The sequence below is a fragment of the Desmodus rotundus genome, chromosome 1 (assembly GCF_022682495.2).
Source record: "Desmodus rotundus isolate HL8 chromosome 1, HLdesRot8A.1, whole genome shotgun sequence".
Lineage (NCBI taxonomy): Eukaryota > Metazoa > Chordata > Mammalia > Chiroptera > Phyllostomidae > Desmodus > Desmodus rotundus.
Genome location: NC_071387.1, coordinates 85902797 through 85928230, shown reverse-complemented (window position 1 = coordinate 85928230; position 25434 = coordinate 85902797). Strand labels below are relative to the sequence as shown.

The following is a 25434-nucleotide window of genomic DNA, read 5'->3' as shown; positions in this document are numbered from 1 at the left end:
AGGGGGGGAGCCTTAGGTGTTCACCGGGGCAGGGTAACGCTGGTTGCTGTGCTGTGATGCAGTATGTGGGGGAGGGGCCGAGAGGGAGCAATGGTGCCGCCTCACTCTGCCCCGGATTTCAGTCTTTCACTCCGATACCCACAATCAAACTGGGCCCCTCTGGTGCTGGTTCCCCAGTGGGTGGGCTTGTGCACACTCTAGGCCCCTGTGGGTCTTTCCAACGACCTCTCCCGTGAGGCTGGGAGTCTCTCCTGCTGCCGCCCCAACCCCCACGGGCGCTTTCAATCAGAGGTTTGAGGCTTTATTTCCAGGAGCTGGAGCCCTGGGTTGCGCAGTCTGCTTCGCTCCCCGCCATTCGCCCGGTTTCTCTGTGCGCGAATGTGGGGTCCCGGGGTGCTACCCACTGCTCTGCCTGCCCCGCTCTCCGCCACTCTGAGTCCGGCCCTCTCGGTTTATCTGCGCAAATGTAGGGTTGCAGGGTCTGCTAGTGCTCGGACTGCCTGCCCCGTTCGTCCCACACTCTGCCAGTCTCAGTCCCACCAAGGCCACATGAGTCCTCTCCACCCTGGTGCCCATCTCTGCCCCTCCTGCCGGTCTGGATGAATGTTTATTTTGTATTTCCTTGGTGTCGGACCCCCTTGCCCTTCGATTTTCTGCCAGTTATGGTTGTGCAAGGAGGCGCAGTGTGTCTACCTACGCCGCCATCTTGGTTCTCAAAAAAAAAAAACCCTTAGCCCATGTTTTAACTGGATTGTTTATTTTGTTGATGTTGAATTACAGTAAGTACTTTATATATTTTGGACTTCTAATCAAATGTATCATTGGTGAATATATTTTCCTGTTAAATGCCTTATCCCATTTTTTAATTGGATATTTTTATGTTGAGTTGTATGTGTCGTTTATAAATTTTTGATATTAATCCCTTATAGATATAACATTGGCAAATATTCTCTCCTATTCAGTGGTTGTCTTTTCATTTTGTTGATGGTTTCCTTTGCTGTGCAAAAAATTTAGTTTAATGTAGTTCCATTTGTTTGTTTTTTCTTTCATTTATTTTGCCAAGGAGATATGTCAGAAAAAAATACTAAGAGAAATGTTGAGATTTTACTGCCTATGTTTTGGGGGGTTTTTGTAAGATTTTATTTATTTATTTTTAGAGAGAGTGGAAAGGAGGGAGAAAGAGAAGGAGAGAAACATTAATGTGTGGTTGCCTCTTGTGCATCCCCCAACTGGGGACGTGGCCTGCAACCCAGGCAGGTGCCCTGACTGGGAATTGAACTGGCAACCCTTTGGTTCACAGGCTGGCACTCAATCCACTGAGCTACACCATCCAGGGCTACTGCCTATTTTTTCCTCTACGATTTTTGTGGTATCAAGTCTTACACTTAAGTCTTTAATCCATTTTATTATATTCTTGTATATGGTGTAAGAAGGTAGTCCAGTTCATTTTTTGGAACATATGTGTTCAATTTTCTCAACATCATTTTTGAATAGACTATCTTTAGTCCATTGTATGTGCTTGCCTCCATTGTCAAATATTAATTGACCATATAGGAGTGGGTTTATTTCTGGATTCTATTCTGTTTCATTGATCTATATTTTTTTATGTCAGTACCATAATGCTTTTTTGTTTTTAAGATTTTATTTATTTTTCAAGAGAAAGGAAGTGAGGGAGACAAAGAGGGAGAGAAACATCAATGTGTGGTTGCCTCTCGCACACCCCCTACTGGGGACTTGGTCCGCAACCCAGGCATGTGCTGAGTAGGAATTGAACCAGTGACCCTTTGCTCTGCAGTCTGGCTCTCAGTCCAGTAAGCCACACCAGCCAGGGCCCATATATTGTTTTGATTACTTGCTGCTTTTAAGATTCTCTCTGTATCTTATACTATAGTTGGATATCAGATAGTATGATTTGTTAAATTTGTTGTTCTTTCTCAAGATTGCTGTGGCTATTTGAGGTTTTTTTATGGTTCCATATAAATTTTTGGATTATTTGTCCTAATCCTGTGAAATATGCCATTAATATTTCAATAGGAATTGAGTTGAATGTATAGATTGCTTAAGATATTATGGAAATTTTAACAATGTTACTTCTTATTCATGGGCTTGCTATATGTTTCCATTTGTTTGTATCTTCTTCAGTATTTTTCTTCAGTGTCTTAAAATTTTACAAATACATGTCTTTTACCTCCTTGGTTTTATCAATCCTTAGGGTTCACTGTTTACAATATCTTGTCATTTGGAAATAATGACAGTTTTTCTTCTTCCTTTACAAAATGGATACCTTTTATCTCACTGGTATGGCTGGCATTTTTAGTACTGTGTTGAGTAACTGGTGAAAGTGGATTTTCTCACCTGTCCGTGAACTTTTTTTTTTTTCCAATTATTTTATTGTTCAGTTACACTTGTCTGCATTTTCTCCCCACCCCTCTACCCCTCCCAAGCCAAACCAACCTCCCTCCCCTGCTTTCCACCCTCCCCCTTGGTTTTGTCCATGTGTCCTTTATAGTAGTTCCTGAAAACCCTTCTCCCCACTGTCCCTTCACCCCTCCACTCTGACTATTGTTAAATTGTTCTTAACTTCAATGTCTTTGGTTACATTTTACTTTTTTGTTTTTAAGATTTTATTTATTTTTCAAGAGAGAGGAAGTGAGGGAGACAAAGAGGGAGAGAAACATCAATGTATGATTGCCTCTCGCACGCCCCCTACTGGGGACCTGGTCCGCAACCCAGGCATGTGCTCTGAGTGGGAATTGAACCAGTGACCCTTTGCTTTTTTCTTCTGTTGATAATGTTCCAGTTAAAGGTGAGATCATATGGTATTTGTACCTCAAAACCTGGCTTATTTCACTTAGCATAATGCTTTCCAGTTTCATCCATTCTGTTGGAAAGGATATGAGCTCCTTCTTTCTCTCTGCTGCATAGTATTCCACTGTGTAAAAGTATCATGGTTTTTTGATCCACTCATTTGCTCATGGCACTTCGGTTGCTTCCAACTCATGGCTATTGTACATTGTGCTGCTATGAACATTGGGGTGCATAGGTTTTTTTGGATTGGTGTTTCAGGGCTCTTAGGGTATAATCCTAGCAGCGGAATTACTGGGTCAAAAGGCAGTTCCATTTTTAGTTTTCTGAGGAAATTCCATACCGTTTTCCACAGAGGCTTCACCAATCTGCATTCCCACCAACAATGTACTAGGGTTCCCTTTTTTACACATCCTCTCCAACATTGATTTGTTGATTTGTTTATGTTGGCCACTCTGACCAATATGAAATGGTACCTTGTTGTGGTTTTAATTTGCATCTCTCTGATGGCTAGTGATGCTGAGCATCTTTTCATATGTGTCTGGGCCCTCCGTATGTCTTCCTTGAGGAAGTGTCTGTTCAAGTCCTTTGCCCATTTTTTAATTGGGTTGTTTGTCTTCCTGGAGTGGAGTCGTGAGAGTTCATGATATATTTTGGAGATCAGGCCCTTGTCTGAGGTATCATTGGCAAATATGTTTACCCATACTTTTGGTTCTATTTTCATTTTAATGCTATTTTCGTTAGCCATGCAGAAGCTTTTTATTTTGATGAGGTCCCATTTGCTTATTCTTTCTTTTATGTCCCTTGCTTTCAGGGACATGTCTGTGAAGATGTTGCTGTGTGGAATGTCTGAGATTTTCCTGCCAATGTTTTCCTCTAGGACTTTTATGGTGTTATGACTTATATTTAAATCTTTTATCCATCTTGAATTTATTTTTGTGTATGGTGTAAGTTGGTGATCGAGTTTCCAGGTCTCCCAACACCATTTGTTGAAGAGGCTATTTTTGCTCCATTTTATGCTCCTGCCTCCTTTGTCAAATATTAATTGACCGTAGAGACTTGGGTTTGTTTCTGGGCTCTCTGTTGTGTTCCATTGGTCTATATGCCTGTTTTTATGCCAGTACCAGGCTGTTTTGATTACAGTGGCCTTGTAATACAGTTTGGTATCAGGTATTGTGATCCCTCCTGCTTTGTTCTTCTTTCTCAAAATTGCTGCAGCTATTTGGGGTTGTTTATGGTTCCATATAAATTTCTGAAATGTTTGTTCTATATCTGTAAAATCTGTCATTGGTACTTTAATAAGGATTGCATTGAATCTGTAAATTGCTTTGGTAGTGTGGCCATTTTGATGATGTTAATTTTTCCAATCCATGGGACATGGCCCATGGTACATGTTTCCATTTGTTTGTGTCTTGTCTGATTGCTGTGGCTAGGACTTCCAATACTATGTTGAATAGGAGTGGTGAGAGAGGGCATCCTTGTCTTGTTCCTGACCTTAGTGGAAAGCTCTAAGTTTTTGTCCATTGAGTATGATGTTGGCTGTAGGTCTCTCATATATGGCCTTTATTATGTTGAGGAATGCTCCCTCTATTCCCACTTTGCTGAGTGTTTTTATCATAAATGAGTGCGGTACCTTATCAAATGCTTTTTCCGCATCTATTGATATGATCATGTGGTTTTTGTCTGTGCCTTTGTTTATCAGGATGAATTACGTTTCTTGTTTTGCGAATATTTTACCATCCTTGCATCCCTGGGATGAATCCCACTTGATAATGGTGTATGATCTTTTAAACATATTGCTGGATGCGGTTTGCCAATATTTTTTTGAGGATTTTAGCATATATGTGTGGTACTTCATCAGTGATACTGGCCTGAAGTTTTCTTGCTTTGTTATGTCTTAATCTGTTTTGGGGACTAGGATGATGTTGGCTTCATAAAACGAGTTTGGGAGTTTTCCATCTTCTTGAATTTTTTGAAATAATCTCTGGAGGGTGGGGCTTAGCTCTCCCTTAAATGCTTTGTAGAATTCTCATGTGAAACCATCTGGTCCAGGGCTTTTGTGTATTGGGAGTTTTTTGATGACTGCTTCAATTTCATCTGCTGTTATTGGTCTGTTCAGGTTTTCTGCTTCTTCATTCAGTTTTGGAAGATTATATTTTTCTAGAAATGTGTTCATTTCACCTAGGTTTTCAAATTTCTTGGCATACAGTTCTTTGTAGTAATTTCTTACATTCCTTTATATTTCTGTGGTATCAGTTGTAATCTCTCCTTTTCATTTCTAAGTGTGTTTATTTGGATCCTCTCTTTTTCTTTCTTGATGAGCCTGCTTAAAGGCTTGTCCATTTTGTTTATGTTTTCAGACAACCAGTTCTTGGATTCATCATCCTTAAAATTGTGCTTTTATTCTCTATGTCATTTAATTCTGCTGTGATCTTGGTTATTTCCTTCCTTGTACTTGCTCTGGGTTGTCTTTGTTGTTGTTCCTCCAGTTCTTGTACAGGTAGGTTAGTTTGTTTATTTGAAATGTTTCTGTTCTTTTTAGGTAGGCCTGTACCTCTATGAACTTCCCTCTCAGGACTGCCTTTGCTGTGTCCCATAGGTTTTGGATTTTTGTGAGTTTATTTTCGTTTGTTTCCAGAAACTTTTTGATGCCTTCCCTAATCTCATTCTTTACCCATTCATTGTTCAATAGCATGCTATTCAATCTCCATGTTTTTGAGTGTTTGGTGGCTTTTTCTTTGAGATTTCTTTCTATTTTCAGTCCCTTGTGGTCAGAGAAAATGCTTGATATGATTTCAATTTTCTTGAATTTGTTGAGGCTTGCTTTGTGCCCTATTGTGTGTTCTATCTTTGAAAATATTCCATGTACACTTGAAAAGAATGTTTATTTTCCTTCTTTGGGATGAAGAGCTCTATACATATCAGTTAAGTCCATTTCATCTAGGGCATTGTTCAATGCCACAATATCTTTGTTGATATTTTCTTTGGAAGATCTGTCTATCTTTGACAGTGGTGTGTTAAAGTCCCCTACTATGATTGTGTTGCTGTCAATATCTTTCTTGAAGTCCTTCAAGATTTTCTTTATGTATGTGGGTGCTCCTATGTTGGGTGCATATATATTTACAATGCTTATGTCTTCTTGTTGGATTCTTCCTTTGAGTATTATGAAGTGACCTTCTGAGTCTCTCTTTATGGCCCTTCTTTGGAAGTCTATTTTGTCTGATATGAGTATTGCTACCCCTGCTTTTTTTTCCTGTCCATTTGCTTGGACCATTTGTTTCCTGCCCTTCACTGTCAGTCTGTGTAGGTCTCTGATAGGCAGCATATGTGTGGGTCATGCTTTCTTATCCATTCAGCTATTCCATGTCTTTTGATTGGAGCATTTAATCCATTTACATTTAAGGTTATTATTGATAGGTACTTATTCATTGCTGATTTTTTTGTACGTATGTTCCTCCCTCTTTCTCTGTTTTCCTTCCTTTCCTTACAGCAGCCCCTGTAGGATGTCTTGCAGAGCTGGTTTGGTGGAGGTGTATTCTTTTAGACTTCTTTTGTCTGGGATACTCCTTATTTGGGCTTCTATCTTGATTGATAGTCTTGCTTTGTAAAATAGTCTTGGTTGCAAGCCTCTGGTTCTCATGAGTTGGAATATTTTTTGCCATTCTCTTCTGGCTTGGAGCGTTTCCATTGCAAAGTTAGTTGCTAACCTTATTGGGGCTCCCTGGTATGTTACTTCCTGTTTCTCCCTTGGTGCCTTTAAGATTCTCTCTTTGTCTTGGAATTTTGCCATTTTAATTATGATGTGTCTTGCAGTGGGTCTCTTTGCGTTCCTCTTGCTTGGGACTCTCTGTGTTTCCTGGATTTGGGTGACTTTTTCTCTCATCAGATTAGGGAAATTTTCCAACAACAACAACGAGAGGAGGAGGAAAAGAGAGAGATCTCTCTCAACAACAACAACGGAGAAGGAGGAAAAAGAGAGAGATCTCTTCTCAACAACAACAACGGAAGGAGGAGAAAAGAGAGAGATCTCTCTCTCAACAACAACAACGGAGGAGGAGGAAAAGAGACACCTACCTTGTCCTTTATTTCACTAATCTGATCTTCTGCTTCATCGAGCCTGCTTTTGATTCCTTCAACTGTGTTCTTCAGTTCAAAAATGGTATTCTTCATTTCCTCTTGGCCCTTGTTGATAGTTTTTATTTCCTTTTTCATGTTGATATAGTTTGCAGTGAGTTCATTGTAGTTTCCCTGCAGTTTTTGTTAATTCTCTGTGAGCTCGTTAAGCTTCCTTGTAACCAAGGCTTTGAACTCATTATCTGATAGTTGACTTGCCTCTTTTTCATTTAGCGTTGTTTCTGAGACTTCCTCCTTTCTTTTCATTGGGGATTGTTTCTTTGTCTTCCCATTGTTTGTGAGACTCTTCTTGTTAGCCTCCTCTTCTTAAGTTTCTCTGTTCTGTGACCCCCTGAATTTATGGTATAAACTTCTGTGGTAGAATACCTGTGAGATTCAGTGGTACAGTCTCCTTGATCTCCCGATCTCACTGATCTTCTGCTATGGTTTATTTTGGCTCTGTGTGTGTGTTAGGGTTTTGGTTGTTGTTGGGTCTTTCTTTCCTTGGGTCTTCCCACCAGCTGGTTATCTGAGCGTCAGTCTGTCCCCCACCTCTTATCTTCTGTTGTGCAGGTGTGGACAGGTTGTGTTGGAGCTGGTTCTTCCGTGTGTACAAGGTTTTGAGGCTTTTTTTTTGCTCTTGTTCAGTTATTTGTTCACGTAATTTGTCCACTATTTAGTTGTATTTTCAGATAGGTCGACTTCTACTCCCTCTTTCACCTTCTTCTGTTCTTAGCTGTTGTTGATTCCTTTGTTGTCAGGTTTCCTCTTCCAGGAGGTATCCTGGTGTTCACAGCTTCTACCTACTCTTTTTTTTATGGTAGGCTGTTGAGGGGAAGGCAAAATGGTTTAAGACAGCAGGAGTGTATTCTATGATATTTAAAGTACCAGCCCTTAGAGAAGAGATACGAGATCTTTTGCATATACATAGTGTTATCCGTGATAATTCACCCTCCTAGCCACTTTTTAGAACGGGTGGAAAGAAATAAGGCTCTTGTTGCAGGGGCCGGGAGGGTGATTGTGAGTTGGATCTAGAAAGCTTGTGGGAGGTCAGATTATGATGTAAAGTGAGAATAAAGGGTAGAAAGTAGTTGTAATGTGTGAGAGAATAGCGTTAACCACACCAGGAATAAAGTTCAGGAAACAGTGAAGTGGCTGAGATCTGGGAGGGGTGCTGTGTAGTATTTACAAATGTATGGAACAGCTATTATTTACAATAGTAATGGAGCAACAATCATATGACAGAATGTATGTGATCTGGATAACTAGAATAGGGAGTATAGGTCCTGGAGTGGTGTGCTAATGGAACCCAAGTCGAGTGAAAGACAGTTAATTAACAACACACTATGAAAGAGAGAACAAGGGGAAACCAGTCAAACTATGCAAATTAACCAGTCAAGTCATGAAGACTGAACAGAAAGAAGTACAAAAATACTAATGAAATGAGGGATGTAAGAATAATGAAAAAATAATAATACAAATATAGAATAACTTGCAAGTTCTCTGGAGTAGCAAAGTGAAATTTGTCTCACTGTGTCAGCTGCTGGGGTGCCCCCTCTTTGGATCCAACTCTGGTGTTTTCAGAGTTCCAGGTTTTACTGTCTCACTTGTGGGAATTAAAAAAAAGAAAGAAGGAGGGAAGAAGAGCTGTAAAGGGAAAGGAAGAAGGAATAGAACAATAAAGAAGGACAGAGAGGAAGAAGGTGTTAAAAGAAAAATAATAATAATAAAATAATAATAAAGAATTATTTTTTTTAACAAAAGCCTCCTGCTGATTTCAAACTGGTGAAGCCAGTTTTGCTGGTATCTTTCGCTGCAGCCAACTCAGGGCGCCTAGCCTGACCAGTACTGGGGCAGCCTCCAGCCCAGCTCTCCAGCACTGCCCCCCCCTGCCCTGCCCGCCCCCCGGCCTTCCCTACCCCATCCCCACAGGTTCAGGTACTCACCCTCCTTGTGGCTATGGGTGCTTGCTCACACAGGGCCCTCTGAGGTGCACACTCTCCCCGGTGCTTAAGATTTGGGCTGGATGCCCCCTGCACACCTCCTCATGAGTGCTGGGGGACACCTGGTAGGGAGGAGGCTAGAGCTGCTGCTGCAGGAGAATTCCCCAAACTGACCCCAGGTGTCTTTTTCTTTTTGAGAAAATCCTCCTGCTCAATCCTGTTGCTCCATACAAAGAAGGGCCTGTCCTCTCACACAGCCCACCTCTCTAGCTAAACCGGGAACTGTCTAGGTCAGGGCCCCACACGCCCCAACTCTCAACTCTTCCCCAGCCAGCCAGGGACTCTGCGGGTTTACCACTTCATCCTTATTCCCCTCCCTGCGACTTCACTCAAGCAGGTCTGTCTCAGCGCTGCTCAAACCTTGTTTGGCAGGGGAGGTAGCTATTAACCCAGCTCTCTCCCAGGAGTCCTGCAGCAGGCCCAGCAAGTGCTGGGCCTGGGGCTACAGTTGCCCTGGTCCCCAAGCTGGTCCCAGGGACCTTACTGTCCTGAAGCAGTCTCCTTACCATCTGGGTTTTCAGTTTCCTCTATACCTTTTGGTCTCCTATCTTCATATATGCTGGGGTACTGTTGGCTGTTCGCTTTGTTCCTCAGTAGATTGGCTAGGTGTTTCACCTGTATGCAGGGGGCAGTCGACTCAGCTCCCACCTATCTCGCCGCCATCTTCCCAGCCTCTTGTCCCTGATCTAAGGGAAATGAGATACAAGTTTTCCCCACTGAGTATATTAGCTGTGGTTTTGTGATATGTGGCCTTTATTATGTTGTTATAGTCCTCTACTTTGCTGAGAGTTTTTATCATACAGGGCTGCTGGATTTTGTCAAATGCTTTTTCTGCCTCTAGTGATATTGTCATGTGATTTTTATCCTTCATTTTGTTTATGTGGTATATCACGTTACTTGACTTGTGGATATTGTACCAGTGTTGCATCTCGGGATTAAATCCCATTTGATCATAGTATATGATCTTTTTAACAGATTGCTGGATTTGATTTGCTAATATTTTATAGAGGATTTTTGCATTTATGTTCATCATCAGGCCTATAAATTTTTTTCTGTGTGATTTCTTTATCTGGTTTTGGAATTAAGATAATCCTGGCCTGGTAAAGTGAGCTTCAGAGTCTTCTCTCGTCTTGAGTTTTTTGGGATAGTTTGAGAAGGATAGGTATTAATCTTTGAATGTTTGGTAAATTCACCTGTGAAGCCTTTGGTCCAATAGTTATTTGTTGGAAGTTTCTTTGATTACTACTTCAATTTCATTAGTTGTAATTGGTCTGTTCAGATTTTCTGTTTCTTCTTGATTCAGTTTTGGGAGATTGTATGGTTCTAGAAATTTCTTTATTTCTTCCACATTGTCCAATTTGTTGACATAAATAGTTCACAATATTTTCTTACAAGGTGTTCTATTTTTGTGATGTCAGTTGTTACTTCGCTTTTGCTTATGATTTTATTATTTTGGGTCCTCCTTTTAAATTTTTTTAAGAGTCTGGTTAAAGATTTATCAGTCTTGTTTATCTTTTCAAAGAACCAGCCTTTGATTTCATTGGAAACTTTTTTAATATAGTGTACTGATTATGCTATTACAGTTGTCCCAGTTTTTTCATTCTTTGCCCCCGGCCACCCGGTGCCCCCTTCCCTCCAGCAATCAGCCCCCCTTAGTTCATGTCCGTGGGTCATACATATAAGTTCTTTGGCTTCTCCATTTCCTGTACTATTCTTGACACCCTCCTTTTTGTTCCTACCAATTATGCTTCTTAATCCCTGCACCTTCCCCCCATTCTCCCCTCCCCCCGCCCCCTCCCAGCTGATAATACTGCAAATGATCTCCATAACTAAGATTCTATTCCTGCTCTGGTTGTTTGGTTAGTTGTTGTTGTTTTTTTAATTCAGTTGTTGAAAGTTGTGCATTTTTTGCCCTTTTAATGTTCATAGTTTTGATCTTCTTTTTCTTAAATAAGGCCCTTTAACGTTTCGTGTAATAATGGCTTGGTGATGATGAACTCCTTTAGCTTTACCTTGTCTTGGAAGCACTTTATCTGCCTTTCCATTCTAAATGATAGCTTTGCTCGATAGAGTAATCTTGGATGTAGGTCCTTGCCTTTCATGACTTTGAATACTTTCTAGCCCCTTCTCGCCTGTAAGGTTTCTTTTGAGAAATCAGCTAATAGTCTAATGGGAACTCCTTTTGTTGGTAACTGTCTCCTTTTCTCTTGCTGCTTTTAAGATTCTCTCTGTATCTTTAATCTTGAGTAACTTAATTATGATGTGCCTTGGTGTGGTCCATTTTGGGTTGTTTGGGAATGTCCATGCTTCCCGGACTTGCATATCTACATCCTTTATCCCAAATTAAGGAAGTTTTCCAGAATTATTTTCTCAACTAATTTTTTCCATTTCTTGCTCCTACTCTTCTCCTTCTGGCACCCCTATGATTAGGATGTTGGTATTTTTAAAGTTGTTCCAGAGGTTCCTAAGCCTATCCTTGTTTTTTGTTTTGTTTTCTTTTTAATTCTTTTTTCTTGCTGCTGTTCTGATTGGAAGCTTTTCCTTTCTTGTGTTCCAAATTGTGGATTTGATTCCCAGTTTCATTGTCTCCACTGTTGGTTCCCTGTATATTTTTCTTTATTTCACTTAGTGTAATCTTTATTTCTTCCCTTGTGTTATTGCCAAATGTTCTTTGAGCATCCTGGTCACCAGTATTTTGAACTCTTATGTCTAATAGTTTAATTATCTCCATTTCATTTAGTTCTTTTTCTGGGGTTTTGTTCTGTTCTTTCATTTGGGCCATATTTCTTTGTTACCTCATTTTGGTAGCCCAGGGAGGGCTGTTTGTTTCTGTGTATTAGGGAGAGCTGCTTTGACTCCCTGTTTAGAAAAATTGTGTGGGGCAGAACCTTAGATAATTACTAGGGTGGGAGGGAGTCAAAAACTTGCTTCTCCGCTTTGTGGGTCTAGTTGGGGAGTGCTCAGAGAGGGGACAGTGTGGCTGCCTGGCTCCTGGAGGTTTGCTTAGCACTTGCCCCATTTCTACTCACTTCACTCATGTCCCATATGTGATTGATATCCTTCCAACTGTTGCCCTGGTGGTGAATCCTAGAGTGGGTAGGTTTGTGTATGTTCTAACTCTGTGCAGGACCTTTAAATAGACCGTCCTGAAAATCCGACAATTTCTTCCACTGGCCCAACTCCCACTTGTTTTTACAGCCAGAAGTTATGGGGATGTATCTTCCGGGCACTGGAACCCTGGGCTCTGTGGTCAGGCCTGTGGCTGTGACCACTCACTCCCAAGGTATTCCTCCTGATTTTTATCCACCACATGTGAATGTGGGGACTGCCTGATCTGCTGCTGTGGCCTCTCTGTGTCACACATCATGTCCACACCTCTCTGCCCTACTCCATGACTCCACCCCTCCTCCTCATCTGGATGCATGTGACTTCTTTAAATCCTTGGTTATCAGACTTCCATACAGCTCAAGTTTCTGACAGTTCTGGCTGTTGTTTGTTTTGAGATATATTTGTAATTCACTCTGTCATTGTGCAAGGAGGCAAAGCGTGTCTACCTACACCTCCATCTTGACCAGGAGTCTCCCATTGGAAACATTTTTTATTGGTGTGTAATTGACATACAATAGCCTATTTGTTTCAGATGCACATTATAGTGATTTGATACTTAATGTATACATATGAAATGATCCCCACCTAAGTCTGATTACGATCTGTCACCCTACAAAGTTATTACAACATTATTGCTATATTCTTATGCTGTGCATCACACCCCATGAGTCATTTAAAATTTTATAACTGGAAATTTGTACTTCTTAATCCCCTTCACCTATTTTATCCAGCCACTGAATGCCTCCCCACTCTTGTAAGCACTAGTTTGTTTCCTCTGTATATGAGTTTATTTCTGCTTTTATTTGGAGTTTGAGGTTTGTTTGGTTTTTTTAGTTCCACATATAAGTGAAATTATATGGTACAAGGTGTTTATCTTTCTCTGTCTTATTTCACTGAGTATAATACCCTCTAGATCCATACATGTTGTTACAACTGGCAAGATTACATTCTTCTTTATAGCCAAGTAATATTCCATTGTGGTATGTGTGTACATACCAGAATGTTTTTATCCACTTGACTATAGGTAGGCACCTAGGTTGCTTCCATATTTGGCTACTATAAATAATGCTACATTGAACGTAGGAACACATACTCATTTGAATTAGTGTTTTCATTTTCTTTGGATAAATACCCAGAAATGGAATTGCTGGAACGTATGATAGTTCTGTTTTCAGTATTTTTGAGGAAACTTTTTTATCATGACTGCTCTAAAATGATCAGAAGTCCTGACATCTCTTTCACCTCAGTATTAATATTTGTTGGTTGTTTTCTTTTTATTGTATTTGATATCTTCTGGTTCTTGATATGACATGTAATAGTTGTTGAAACCTTGACACTTTCATGTTATGCTGTTATAGTTCATGCTTTATTTCAACCTACTATTTTAATTGCCTTTCTCTGACACTCTTTCAACAGCTGTACGGGGGCACTGCTTCCTCATTACTGCCAAGTGGAGGTTCCCACTCAGCCTCTGTTGGCACCAGGGTGGTGGTGTTTTTTCCTGCCTCCTACTCTCCCCTTAGCCTCCTCTGATACAGCACACACTGACAAAGGAAGGATGCCCCTACCTGCAGGGTGGGTGGAAGTGTAGGGGGTCTCCACGTGGTCTCACTGATACCACAGTTAGGGCCACATAGTATTGTCAGGCACAGATAAAAGTCTTAGTTCCCTTATCTGACACCATCTTGGGGTTATAACCTCACAAGTGTCAGAGTCTAGGCCCCTCATTAGCCGTTGCTGGTGCAGAGGGGGTGGGCCCAGGTTTTTCCACGGTGTGGCTGCAGTAGAGCCATCAGTGTTTGCTAGGCGGCCCTCTTTCTTCTCCCTTTGACTACAGAGCAGAAGCTTCTGTTAGACCTTTATGGTCTTTGTGGTGTTTCAAGGTAGCCAACTTTATCAGCTCCAAGTCTGGAAAATCCAGGAAACTCATTTCATGTAATTTCTCAGGCCCCTTGGTGGTCTGACTTTTATCTCCACATTTCAATCTTCTTATGTTTATTTTATATAAAGTCCAGGGGTTTTGGTTATACGTAGTAATAAAGATACAGAATATATGTCTACTCCATCTTCCCAGAAGTAGAAAACTTGCATATACTTTGATTATACAACTTAATTTAAAAATATTTGAGATCTGTCCAGAAAGTATCCAGCCATAGACTATGAAAAATAGACACATTTAACAAGATACAAGAAACATTGTACCTAGGACAATGACGCCTCCATCCCCTTCAAAGTAGGCACCTTGGGACCTCACGCAGTTCTCCCAGTTGCCATCACCTACCTACCCTATCATATTTTCCTGAATCTCATCAATGGTCTGAAATCTCTTACTCTTCCAAGGTGATTTTAGTTTTGGGAAAAGCCAGCAGTCGCAGGACACCGAATCTAGGCAGCAGCAGGGCTGAGTCACCTGGGTGATTTGATGTTTCACCAAAATCTGCACAAGACGTGATGCATGATTGGGTATGTTGTCGTGATGAAGCTGCCAATCACCAGTGGCCCGTAGCTGCGGCCTTCTGAATCATCTGAATAGTCTCCACAGAAGAATGTTCAAGGTTAACACAAAATTTGATGCACATTCGTTGTTCTATTGGCTAAGTCATTTTTAATGCAGTGGCCACGCAGTACACAAGCTCACTCAGTGGCGTCTGCTGCCCCCACTGACCAGTACAGTGAGTGGTCATTGCTCACATATGCGCATCCCAGCCCACCTCCTTGGCTGCCAGGTTACATTGATGTCACGCATACCGTTCTTGTTATATTAACAATGGTTAGACTTTTTCTGTACCGGCTTTGTATTTCCTCCTAACTAACCCAGTTTAGAGGATCTCATGGAAGTTTAATGTGCAAGATTCAGGGTTCTGCCCTATGTTATACAGATAGAATAAACTACCCAGTATTGCTTCTCATGGCCAAGTGTAACAGCACAGGAGTGTGGCCTTCAAATCGGAGATGCCACTGATGGTGAAATGCACAGCGTTTTGTATATTTCTCAGAAAGAAAACTACTGTGAGTAAACTTAAGATGCCATCCATAGTAAATGAATGCTAACTTCTGAGAGATGAAAATATGGCATGAGTGTGCTTCTTAGAATAGAATCAATATGCTAGTTTTGTGAAAAGAACTTGCAGAGGGAGCGCAAACAATGACATGTAAATGTTGAGCCCAGGCTGATGTGATTCAGTGTATTGATTGCCGGCCTGCGAACTAAAAGGTCACTAGTTTGATTCCCAGTCAGGGCACATGCCTGAATGGACAGGTCCCTGGTTGGGGGCATACGAGAGGCAACTGATCACACATTGATGTTTCTCTCCCTCTCTTTCTCCCTCCCTCCCCCTCTCTCTCAAAATAAATAAATTTTTAAAATAAATGTTTAGATGTGCTTTATGTATTTGTCATGTTCCTGTTAAATATATGCTGCTCATCCTTCCAAAGCAAGCATTCCTTTTTTAAGAATGTCGACAAGGCCCTTTAAACCCCAATTTGATTGTTCTCTCTTCCTTACAGAGATAGAGCTGCCTGCTTTGCTATTCAGAAAGGATTACAGGCATCACGTAGTGACATTAAGTTATTTGAGCATAATGATATGGCTGACCTGGAGCGACTGCTAAAAGAACAAGAGATGGAAGATCAAAAGGTATAATTCTTTTGAAGAAAATAATGTAGTTCTTTTGTACTTTCTAACCAAATGAATTATATATAAAATGGTAATTTGTCATGAAAACTTGCCTGCGGATCACATTTGGATACTAAGGACATTCCTGCTTATTAGATGTACTTCGTGTTGCAGAGGGCCGAGTCTGATTGCCAGTTGCCTCGTCACTGCCATGGTTATATATGGCAAATTTGGAGGAAGTTAATCAGGCAGATGTCTAAAAGGAAGAGAGGAAAACAGCCTGCACTTTGTGGGTAGCAGATGTACAATTTCAACTCTATAGAAATAGCACCAGAACTCATTAGCATGTTAATGAACTATATGTATTGAATTCAAAATAGATTAATTTATATCAGAATAAATTATATAGCAAGTAAGTGGAAGAAACAATGACAGCAGATCTGAATTTATGAACAAAGTGACACTTATTTCTCCCTACCCCACCTTCATGCTGCAGTTTTGAGTGGCAGCTACCTGTGAGAAGCAACACCCAGACTTGGTTTCCTGCCATCTTGCAGCCACTTACACTTTTTCTTCCCATTGGGGAGTGGCGCTCAGTCCTCCATGTTCAGTTGGAGTGTAGCAGAGGAAATGTGTTGAGAGCATCTGTTAGAATTATCAGTTGTTTTCTTGTGATGACATGGCCGAAAAAAGTCATTCTAGTCTGTGCTTCTGCAGGAACCATTGTGTGGCAACTGTACTAGGAAGCTGTTCAGCATAGCCTTTGTCTCAATACTTTGAAGCAGGCTTTTCCAGTACAGTTCATCATTACTAGGGGAACTGATAAAAATGTATGTTCCTTAATTTTATGCTGATTTTTGTTTTTCCAGATAATTTGCATTATTCCTTTAGGATTTTGTTATCTTTGTTTAGATGACAGCCTAAAAGCAGCTCTTAATGAATGTATGCATTCTGTGATGAATTTTCATCTATGATGGATATGCATAGACTCTCACTATTTAATGTTACATGTGCCACAGGCCACTGTTTATAGTTAAACAGTTTAGGAAGGTCTTAAAATTGAAACGGTCCCATCGATGACTTTTTTTCTACATGTTATAAAAAGATGTCCTTTATACTGACAGTAATAGAATGATACCAGGAAACTGCCTTGGGCAGTGTCACCAATGGCCAGTCCGCTGTAGAGTTTATTTTGTCAAGTTAGTACTGTACAGATTTGGAAACCATGATATTCAAGTTTCTTGTGTGTTTTACCAGATTTATTATTCATGGAACTTTTTTTATGGATAACAACAAGAAATAAAATTATCTTGAAATTTATTTCCATTTTACAGTTTTTAGTTTTTTACTAATTAATTTATAATACACTTTCCCAATAAGAGTAGGCTTTCTAAATAACTCTACGTTTTGGATTTTAAAAACATTTTTTTCCATTTTATTTTCACATAAATATAAATGTTAAATTTTTGAATATTTTCTACTGAGATATACTTATCTTTCCTTTGAAACTGAATTAAAATGTTGCAGTTTAATCCAGGTTTGGATCAACTTTTTGTTGTTAATTTCTCAAGATGTTTCTCATTCCTTTTCCTGTGGGGTTATCTTGTCCCATATTCTTCTAAAAATAAAGGACAGTAGATATAAAACTGCATTTTATAGTAAGAAATAAAATAACTGAGCAATTGAAACATAGAATGGCTTCACTAACAATTAGAGAAATTAGGAGTTTTTGCCTATACAATGAGGGAACTAATAGTATTAATCAGTGTCAACACTGATATGTGTGATGAGAAAGAGGGCCCTCCTGTAATTCTGGGAAGAGTTTCAATTGAAACAGCCTTTCTGGAGTGTAAGTGGGCAAGTATATTCCAGTATTCTTAAATATCCATATCCTTCAGACTTGTATCTAGAGGTGCTGTCTTTAGAAGGTACTCAGAAGTGGTGTTAGACTTCCAGCCAAGATGGAGGCACAGGTAGACACTGCCTCCTCACACAAGCAAAGGAAGGACAACAAATTTAAAAACAAAAACCAACCAGAACTGACAAAATCAAACCGTATGGAAGTCTGACGACCAAGGAGTTGAAGAAACATTCATCCAGACCAGTAGGAGGGGTGGAGACAGGCAGCCGGGTAGAGAGGACTCTCAGCAAAGTGGCAGCTGGTGGACCAGGTGAGCCTGTGGCTGGTGGTCTGGGCGGTCCCACATTCGTGTGCAGATAAACTGGGAAGAACAACTGGGGAGCGAGTGAGATGTTATAACAACCCAGGTGCCAGTAAGGGGAAATAAAGCCTCAAAGCCTCTGACTGGAAACACCTGTGGGGGTTGAGGTGGCAGTGGGAGAAACTCCCAGCTTCACAGGAGAGTTCGTTGGAGAGACCCATAGGGTCCTAGAATGTACACACACCCACCCACCCAGGAATCAGCACCACAAGGGCCCAATTTGATTGTAGGTAGTGAGAGAAGTGACCAAAAAGCAGCAGAGAGCTGAGCAAGCAGCACTGTTCCCTGTCAGATCCCTCCCCCACATACAGCATCACAGCACAGCGACGTGGGTTACCCATCCCTGGTGAACACCTAAGGTTCCGCCCCTTACTATGTAACAGGCCCGCTGAGACCAAAAAAAAAAAAAGGCCCAAATTAAAGAACAGATCAAAGCTCCAGAAAAAATACAACTAAGTAACAAAGAGATAGCGAGCCTATCAGATGCAGAGTTCAAAACACTGGTAATCTGGATGCTCACAGAATTGGTTGAATGTGGTCACAAATTAGAGGAAAATATGAAGGCTATGAAAAGTGAAATAAAGGAAAATGTACGGGGAACCATCAGTGACAGATGTAAACTGGGACTCAAATCAATGGTTCGGAGCAGAAGGAGGAAAGAAATATTCAACCAGAACAGAATAAAGAAACAAGAATTCAGAAAAATGAACAGAGGCTAGGAACCTTTGGGATGACTTTAAACTTTCCAGTATCTGAATCATAGGGGTGCCAGAAGAAGAACAGCAGCAAGAAATTGAAAACTTATTTGAACAAATAATGAGGGAGAACTTCCCCAGTCTGACAAAGGAAATAGATTTCCAGGAAGTCCAGGAAGCTCAGAGAGTCCCGAAGAAGTTGTATCCAAGGAAGCACACACCAAGGCACATCATAATTACATTAGCCAAGATTAAAGATAAGGAGAGAATCATAAAAGAAGCAAGAAAAAAGGAGACAGTTACCTACAAAGTAGTTGCCAGAAGACTCTCGGCTGATTTCTCAAAAAAAAAACGTTGCAAGCAAGAAGGGGATGGAAAGAAGTATTCAAAGTCATGAAAGGCAAGGACCTACATCCAGGATGACTATCCAGCAAAGCTATCCTTTAAAATGGAAGAGCAGATAAAGTGCTTCCCAGATAAGGCCAAGTTAAAGGAGTTCATCATGACCAAGCCCTTATTATATGAAATGTTAAAGGCAATTATCTAAGAAAAAGATCAAAAATAGGAACAGTAAAATGACAAACTCACAGCTATTAACAACCGAACCTAAAAAAAAAAACAAACAAGCAACTAGGACAGGAATAGAATCACAGAAATGGAGATCACATGGAGGGTTATCAGCGGGGAAGGGGAGTGGGGAGAATAGGGGAAAAGGTACAGAGAATAAGTAGCATAAATGGTAGGTGGCAAATAGACGGGGAGGGTGAGAATAGTACAGGAAATGGAGAAGCCAAATAACTTATATGTATGACCCATGGATATGAATTGTAAGGGGGGAATGCGGGTGGGAGGGGATGTGCAGGATGGAGTGGAGGGAAGGGGGGGAAATGGGACAACTGTAATAGCATAATCAATAAAATATATCTTTTTAAAGTGTGAAAGATTGAAAGATACTTATTTACAGTACAATGTAAAAAAGCAAAATGAGGGGAACAACCTAAATCCAACATTGGGAAAATCATTAATTTGTGGTAAACCCACAAGGTGGAATATTGTTTCTCCCCTGAAATGTTTTAAATAATAAGGAAATGCTCATAATACAATGTTTTTAAAATTCTGTTCCTAAAACTATTACAGTAAAATCCTGATTTGAACAAAGTAATTTTTAAAGATGTTTTTTACAAGAAAGACAAAAGTTATCCATGTGTGGTGTGACAAGCTAATTTGTTAATTTATTTTTGTACTTTTCCATTTCTGAAGAGTTCTACATTGAATATTTTAAAATCCTAAATAAAATACTTCATTTTTAAAAGGCAGGGAGGGACAGGATGCCCCATGTGCTCAGACCCCCAGCAGACCCGTGGCCTTTGGTATGTGTGGAGAGTGGAGATGACCAAGCACACTCAGGCGTGGATACTTCTGCATGCTTAAACAGACAACTTTCTGAGTGTTCTGGCCATGGGTTTTAAAATACCTCTTAAAGCATAGCTCTGATATTTGAGATTCTAGTTGTCTATCCGACAGAAGGTTAGAAGCAAGAAACTTTAGGAAGGTGGTGATAAACTCTGTGCAGATCTCAGTTTTTTACAGCCCAGCATGCCCAAAGCATCTACACATTCAGCAGTGGGACTTGGAATCATTGGGGTGTGGGGAAGGTGTGTGTTGTCTGAAAAAGTCCCTCTATACCACTGACTTCCAGTATCACCAGATGAAGTCATTGTCAAGTTTTACTTGGCCCCGTAGTCAGGAGTAAGGAAGGAAAAAGGTTTCATCTTTCTTTTCTTTTCTTTTCTTTTTTTTGGGGGGGGGGTAAATGAAGTAAATAAAGCAGGGTTTGTCTGTTCTTAAACTTTTTATTATAAAAATTCCAGGCACATTCAAAGGAAACATAGTATAATGAAGTCACTGTACTCTTCTAGCTTGTTATCAACATTCTGCCATTCTTGTATTATCTGAACCTCCACCTAACTCAGCATTGTATCTTGATGATGATAGTGATAATGACGAAGATTTATTTTAGGTACAATAAATTACACTAAATGCATAAATCCTAGCCATACAGTTTGGACCAATGGTTAGAACCACGTAACTCAGGTATCATGGCCCCAAGCATTCTGTCATCCCTGAAAGTCCCATGGGCCCCTTCCCACTCACTCTGGGTTCAGAGGGTTTTGTTTGTATTGTAATTTTCTCAGAATGCTTAAGCTCTGTGTGTGTGTGTGTGTGTGTGTGTGTGTGTGTGTGTGTAAGGTCTCCTAGTTGATGTATGAGCTAAAAAACATGTCTGAGAGGAGAAAGTACAACTCTTTCTTTCATAATAGCACAATCTCAAACCTGGGCTTGAAATTCATCCAGACTATCTAGTTATTTATTTTGATGAATAAATCTTGTAACAGATTTTATATTTGGAGTCACTAAAATTTAAAATGTCCTTTTTTGTTTTTCTTTTAAAGAATCCTCGCAAGGCTCGTGTAACTCGACGTTTCATTGTAGTCGAAGGGTTGTATATGAATACTGGAACTATTTGTCCTCTCCCTGAGTTGGTAAGCAACCATGATTATTTATTATTTTAGTATTCAGACTATTTGGCAGTTTGCCTTTTGTTTATAACTACTTTTAATGTATATTGTCTACATTACTTTACACAGTAGGTATCATAAGCACATTCTCATCATACCAGGGAAGTAGATTAACATTAAATGTCTGCTCTGATCTTTAAAGAGTAATCAACACTCAACTTTTTAAAACCAACTTCATTGAGAGAAAGTTCCTTCATGCCCCTTTGTAGTCAATACCCCGAAACCTGGCCCAAGGCCACCATTGATCTACTTTTTGTTTCAATAGTTTGGCTTTTGTAGAATTTTATATAAAATTATACAATATGTATTTGTGAAACTTAGATTTTTACAGAGAAAAGCAACATACTCTTTTTAGAAACAATGACTTGAAATTTTTTTAATTGAGGTGAAATTTATATAACATAAAATTAGCTATTTTAAACTATACAGTTTAGTGGCATTTAGTACATGCACCGTACTGTACAACTATCTAGTTCTAAAACCTTTTCATCACTTCAGAGAAGATCCCTGTACCCAGTAAGCAGTCACTCCCCATTTTCTCTCTCCCTTAGTCCTTTCTCTCTATGTGGATTTACCTATTCAGGTTATTTCTGTAAATGGAATCATTCTAATAAGTATCATATACAGTAGTCCCTCCTTATCCATGGGAGACACATTCCAAGACCCCAGTGGATGCCCAAAACTGCAGGTAGTATCAAACTCTATATTACACCATTGTTTTTCCTATAAATACATACATAAAATAAAAATTAATTTGTAAGTTAGGTACAGTGAAAGATTAACAGTAACTAATAGTAGCACCCTTATAGCAATACACTCTAATAAAAGTTACATGATTGTGATCCCTTGTTTCAGGGGGTCCCTTGCTTAAGTCTTCATATACATTCAGTGCTTTCTGGTACAACATGTTGCCATCAACTGGAGTGCCACTTCTCTTCATGTCTCCTACTCACAAATTTAATGTCTTTTCCATCCTAACAATGCACTTATGCACTGTGACTGGAATGTCTGTAGTTTGAGGTACAACTGCAGAACTAGGACAAATTTATTTTTCCTTCACAGTTTCACAGATAGAAGATTCGTTCTTGCTGTAGATCTTAGCAACCTCAGCACAATTTTGTTTTTTTCTCAACTCAAGAACTTTCACCTTTTGATTTAAAGGAAGCACTGAAAGGCTTCTCTTTGGCTTATCTAAATTCTACATTGCCACTCTTGCACTTTGGGGTCATTACTAACTAAAGTAACAGTTACTTGAACACAGTCACTTGCAATACCTCAACAGTGCATCTGATAACCGACATGGCTACTATGTGTTTGTAGACTGCGTGGATGCGCTGAAGAAAGGACGAGTCACGTCCTAGGCAGGGCAGAGGGAAGAGCATGCTATTATATATCACACTACTCAGAAGAGCACACCGTTTAAAGCTAATTGAATTGCTTACTGAGTTGTTTATTTCTGGGATTTTCCAGTTAATATACTGAGACCAAATTTGACTGTGGGTAAGTGAAACTACAGAATGCGAACTAAGGCTAAGGGGAGACTACTGCAACGCATGACCTTTTGCGTCTGGCTTTACTCACTTAGCTCATAGTTTTTCTAGTTCTCCCAGCTTATAGCATGGGTCAGTACTTTATTCCCTTTGAATGTTAAGGTAAGACTACATTTTGTTCATGTGCTGATGAATATTTGGGTTGTTTCCACCTTTTGGCTATTGTGAATGGTGCTGCTATGAACATTTGTGTACGAATATTTATTTGAATCTCTGTTTTCAGTTTCTCTGTGTATATATCTAGCAGTGTAATTGCTAGATCATATGGTAGTTTTATGTTTAACTTACTGAGGAAGGCCATACTGTTTTCCACAGTGGCTGTGCCATTCTGTTAATATGTTATATTACATTGGTTGCTTTTCCTCTTCAACCACCCTTGTATTTGACCATTGAAATTTGAATCTATAAGTCCATCAATCAAATAAGGATTTAAAATAAGGGTTTTATATCTTATTTTTAAAGTTTTTCACTATGTGTTGAGAAAATATGTATACATCCTAAATATCAGTGAAAGAGATGTATTTATTTTTCTCTCCTTGTTTTCATGAGTGTCAAAGACTGATAGAAAAATGAGGGCAGGTAGTGGGTCAAAAGATGGTAGAACAGCGTTTTATAGGGATATGACAGTAGGGCAGTACCGTTGGGCAAAGGTACCATCAAGCAATGAAACAGCACCTTAAGTGTAGGAACAGATCAGGTATATGGAAGTGTTGAGTATGGAGGGTTTACAGGGTACAAAATACGGTTTGATTGTGGGGTTCCTCTTTTCTTTCATTGATCTGTCTATTTACGTACCAGTTCTGTCATAATATTATTAAATATATTCTAAAACCTGATTTTTAGAAACTATTTCATTCATATTGATGAAAAAGAGTCAGTGTTGAAAGATATGATGTTCCCTAAATGAGTTTATTCATTTTTAATTAAAATCCAGCAAAAAGTTCTGTGCCACCACGCCACCCCCTCCCAGATTTGATACTGATTAGCAAGATTAGCCAATAAAATCTAGATGATTAAAAAATAAATTACCTGAAACTTGTGATACCAGACATCAAACCATCTGAAATTTTTTGTGCATTATTTCTACAGTTTCAGCGGGAAAATATCTTAAAATTAAATCTTTAGTGATTAAGGTGCTGACACAAGAAAAGATACATGAGTCATGGGAATATTTGTGAGGTCAACTTTTTGTATCATATGTATAAAATTTAAAGGTTTGATAATCACTGTGTTTTAATTCAGTTGTGAAATTGATCACATGCATATCATATGGGGTAATTAAACATTAGGAGGCAAAACCTATATGGTCACGTGTATGTTCAATTCCCAGTGTATAAACAAAAATATAAATTACATGAAATACTTAGAAAAACATATAGATAAATATACATCTGAACCTATCTTTGATGGGAAAGGACTTTCTTGTAAACCTGACAAGGTAAAGGGAAAAACACACAGTGAAATGCATTTTTTCTGCATTAAAAAAAAATGCCATAGGGCCAAATTAAAACACAGTGCCACTGAGGAAAGAGCATGCACATTTCCCAGGAGTTTTTGTATGATCAGACCAGTATTTAACAGATACATTACATGTCTGTACTCATAATGTCTTACCACTTACTTCAAAAATTGGCATTGTGCTCTATGTATTATTGAGTTAGGTTGAACACTTTAGAGCTACTAAAGTACCATCAGTTTTCATTACTCATGGTATTTATGTTTTATGAACATACTGCAAATACTGAATTACAGAATTTTGAACTATTACTCCTGGAGTTAGTTTTCTGCAAGCCTCCAGTCATAACATTTTCATCAGTCATTCAGTACATGACCTCATTTTTTATGTGTTTCTCTTAAAGACACCCTATTTAATTGATATTGTTGATTCATTCACTTCGAACTCACAGCCCAAAGTGCTGTAATTCCTGCCTGAATGAAGCTTACCTTACACACATTTTCTCTGTGAGGCACATCACAGCCTTCTCACGCTTAGGAACACCAGACAGCAGCACTTTGGCACTATGCTTGAGATCATTTTAAACAAGATCACCAGCAAAAATTATAAAATGCAAAAAAGTGGCAATAAATAGACTGTGAGAAGGACACTTGCTTAATGTATGAGCTGAAGCAATCTCTTGTTCAACTCAGCTGGAATGTGCAGATCAGGGAACTCAAGAGTTTTCACTCCTCTGCCCTTTTGCCCTGAGTATTGATTTAGGGGTCACAGATAAATTTCAGCAAGTAGACAGATCCACAGGTAAGAATCTACCTATCCTGAGGAACAACTGGACATGGTGTTTTGTCCTTTTCATTTAAGGTTAATTTTGTTCTTACCGGGGTGTTCTGTTTGCTGTCGCTAATCATTAGAGTTGTAAAGTTACATTTTGTAAAGTTATGTTTTATTAACACATAGGTTAAATTAAAATACAAATATAAAGCCAGGATCTTTCTGGAAGAAAGTCTTTCATTTGGAGTACTGGGGGAGCATGGCCGAGGAGTCACTGAACACTTTGGAATCAATGTAAGTTCTCCTTTTTTAGAACATTCTCTCATATAGGGAGTATGCTATTCCATCCTGCTGTGTAGGTTCATGGGCACAGACAGTGCCCCTCGTGGAGGTGCAGGGCCGTGCCACTCTGGTGTCTGTCACTTCATAAGCCCAGGGAGGCCATACTGGGTCAGCCAAACCAGAAGGCCTATCTTCCCTCAGAACTGTCAACTCAGAGTGGCTTATCATAGAATT

General features: G+C 39.6%; 1 protein-coding gene across 1 annotated transcript in view; it reads left to right on the top strand.

Annotated features, from left to right (window-relative positions):
• The window catches only part of SPTLC1 (serine palmitoyltransferase long chain base subunit 1), an 85502-nt gene that overhangs the window by 42758 nt on the left and 17310 nt on the right, over positions 1–25434 (top strand). The window contains exons 7-9 of the mRNA XM_053925702.2: positions 15537–15666; positions 21016–21105; positions 25105–25212. Of these exons, the coding sequence (XP_053781677.1) occupies positions 15537–15666; positions 21016–21105; positions 25105–25212 (328 nt within the window). The remainder of the gene's footprint in view (positions 1–15536; positions 15667–21015; positions 21106–25104; positions 25213–25434) is intronic.